The sequence below is a fragment of the Aethalodelphis obliquidens genome, unplaced genomic scaffold (assembly GCF_003676395.1).
Source record: "Aethalodelphis obliquidens isolate GAN/ISIS:26980383/991018 unplaced genomic scaffold, ASM367639v1 scaffold66, whole genome shotgun sequence".
Taxonomy (NCBI): Eukaryota; Metazoa; Chordata; class Mammalia; order Artiodactyla; family Delphinidae; genus Aethalodelphis; species Aethalodelphis obliquidens.
In genome coordinates, this window is record NW_020838010.1 from 7841191 (window position 1) to 7844307 (window position 3117).

Sequence of the window (3117 nt, forward strand, 5' to 3'; positions counted from 1 at the left end):
CAGTGTTAAAATTGAAAGCCTCACTTAATTAGAAATGCCATATATATGAAAAAATGGACTGTGTATATAATATGATGACTGTAGCTTAATACTTTTGGTTCATATGTCTAAAAACTTCATGTATTCATGGCTCACTTTTTCTAGGTGAACTTAGTGGTTACATTCTTTGTTTACAAATAGTGAAGTAAGACAGAAAACTAAGGATCCCATGGCCAGTAAGTGATAAATCTAGAAAATGGAATCCAGAAGCTTTGATTACTTCTAGTTAATAGATCAAGTAGAATGATTTTGTCTTATCTGAATAAGTTACTACTTATGGGTGGTAACTTATTTACATACTTACAGAAGATAAACGTGTGAAACTTGTCAAGAATGAGGGCAGCCAAATTAGAAAGTCCTATGTCCCAGTTTGCTTACAAAAGATAATGAAAACATATTATATCACTAATAGATTTTTTTTGACAACTCATGGGAGTTCTAAGTTCTCCATCCACTTTTTAAAAATTTAATTTAATTTTTATACAGCAGGTTCTTATTAGTTATCCATTTTATACATATTAGTGTATACATGTCAATCCCAGTCTCACAATTCATCCCACCACCACCCCCACACTTTCCCCTCTCGGTGTACATATGTTTGTCCTCCACATCTGTGTCTAGGTTTTTCTAGGTTCCACATATATGCATTAATATACGATATTTGCTTTTCTCTTTCTGACTTACTTCACTCTGTATGACAGTCTCTAGATCCATCCACTAATAGGTTTATACGTTGATTATATATCACTGACAACTGGTTTACTATCACAGCCTAGGATGGTGAACATTACCTAACTATGTAAGAAACTTTTCACTTATTCTTAAGGTTCTTAACCTGGGCTTCAGAGAATGTATGAAGCTGAAATTACATGTAATATTTTTCTACGTGTATGTGTGTATGCATTTTTCTAGGGTGAGAGTACATAGTTTTCACCAGAATATCAAAAGTGATCTGTGGCTCAGAAAAGTTTAAGAACCACATATACTACTGCTGGCTTTTTGTTCTTGTCAAATGAGGAATAAAAGAATAATTTTAAGCCTTAATTTCTTATACATTTTAAATTCCTTTTCCTCTTCCTTTTGATTGAAGATTAAAGGAGGAACGGATTAAGGTGTTTCTTTAATTTACACTGGTAACTTATTTTGGGGGGAGGGGGCATGAAGGTAGGTAAATAGGTAGGCCTGTAACTGAACAACCTCAGTGAATTATGTACATATATAAGATGAACTTGTGTTAGATATTTTGAGGGTTTCCTTTGAGCGTAGATCAAATGCTGTTAGTGAATGTCAACAGATTGTTAATTCCTCAATTATACTGGATTTTATAAAATACTATTTGAAATAGATAACTACAGCTTAGACGTTAACTTCAATCCATATTATATTACATGCATTCTACCCTTATATTTTGGTGTTATTTGAGGTGTGGATTTTTCACCAAATAAAAAAATGCATGCAATTTTCTACGGTGACTCTTGTAGTTCAGGGAAGATTTAGGCACACTTCTAATGAAATACTGATAATATCTAATTGGTGGTAGTGGGGGTACTGGAAAAGAAGTCCACTTCAAGAGCTGACTACAAAGAGTAGTTAAGAGTTTCTGTGACTATCTTTACAATCGTGTAAAGTACAGATCTTAACAGAGTGCCTGGCACATTGTAGGGTGTTCAATGATAGCTCTTAGTATTATTATTACACAGATTCAACAGTGGTAAGAAAGACTATTCTGCATAATGGAAAGAGTTCCATCAAATCCCATTTACTTTAATGCAAACTTGGAGACATTCACAGTATTGTATTGTAAACCATTAGAAAAAACTGTTTTTCACACCTGAGTGAAATTAAAATCACTGTATCTCAATATTCTTTTTAGTGTAGCTTATTAAAAAGAAAACAACTCGAACTGTTTCTTTTTCTATTGTGCTTTCATTCCTTTCCCAGTGAAATATATATTAGAAACATAATCAATTCTTTAAATGTGAGTGAGCAAACTGACAAATGTCTGAAGTTTGTATCTGACTTGGCATCCCCTCCCCCCTTTTTCTTTTCCGGTACGCGGGCCTCTCACTGTTGCGGCCTCTCCCGTTGCGGAGCACAGGCTCCGGACGCGCAGGCTCAGCGTCCATGGCTCACGGGCCCAGCCGCTCCGCGGCATGTGGGATCTTCCCGGACCGGGGCATGAACCCCTGTCCCCTGCATTGGCAGGCGGACTCTCAACCACTGCGCCACCAGAGAAGCGCTCCCCTCTCCTTTTAAATAATAATTCATTTGGTATAAACACATATAATCAAATGAATCCACTCAAAGTGCCTTTAATGATTGCCTCCAGTGTCATTTCATTCTGTATGCTTGTTAGTGGATTTCCGGTTAACTTACTGCACGATTTAAACCCTTAGTAACTAGGAATCGTTCCAATTCAGCCAGATTGTATTCCATGATGCTGAGGTTTACAAATATTTTCCTCTGCATGGCTATCGAGTCTTGGAGATTAATATCCCATTGACTGTTGACTGAAAGACACTTATCAGTATTGCTCTTAGCTGACTGAGTAGAAGAGGATGATCTCACCAGTGCAAGAGAAGTCGATTTGATGACATTTCACCAGTGTTTCTCTGTAAGGGAAGGAAATTATACATATGTAGTTTATTAATATCCAAATACCGCCAAATAACATCCTTAGTCTTGGTCTACAAAAATGAACTGATTGTCCATCCCCAAGATTAAAAATCTGTTGAATGAATACACTGATTTGGAAATATGCCCTTCCCAAACACAGACTGAGAAAAAAAAAAAATTAAAGTAGCCTTTTAATGCCCAAATGCCATACCCTTGGCTTACATTTCTTGGGCATTCCAGTAGGTCTATACTTGGATCCTGTCTGATTCCTGTCTAAAGGCACCTCACTTGGAACTTTAAATATTACCAGGAAACCCACATTTTGACCTTAATTACTTGTGAATGCCCCAAAAAGCTCTTATAAAGATGGCTGAAAAGGCAAATACAAGGGAGGAAGAGGCAAACAGAAACACGTGGCAGTAGAAGCCAAAGAAGAGAGAAAGTACAGATTCTTAAAATGGG

The 3117-nt window shown here is 36.6% G+C and overlaps 1 protein-coding gene across 1 annotated transcript; it reads right to left on the reverse strand.

Annotated features, from left to right (window-relative positions):
- Positions 1–2406: 2406 nt before the first annotated feature.
- CT83 (cancer/testis antigen 83) lies at positions 2407–2890 on the reverse strand. The gene is given in 3 exon segments (XM_027089536.1): positions 2407–2624; positions 2627–2651; positions 2867–2890. Coding segments are annotated over 3 exon segments (267 nt in total).
- Between the last annotated feature and the right edge of the window lie 227 nt (positions 2891–3117).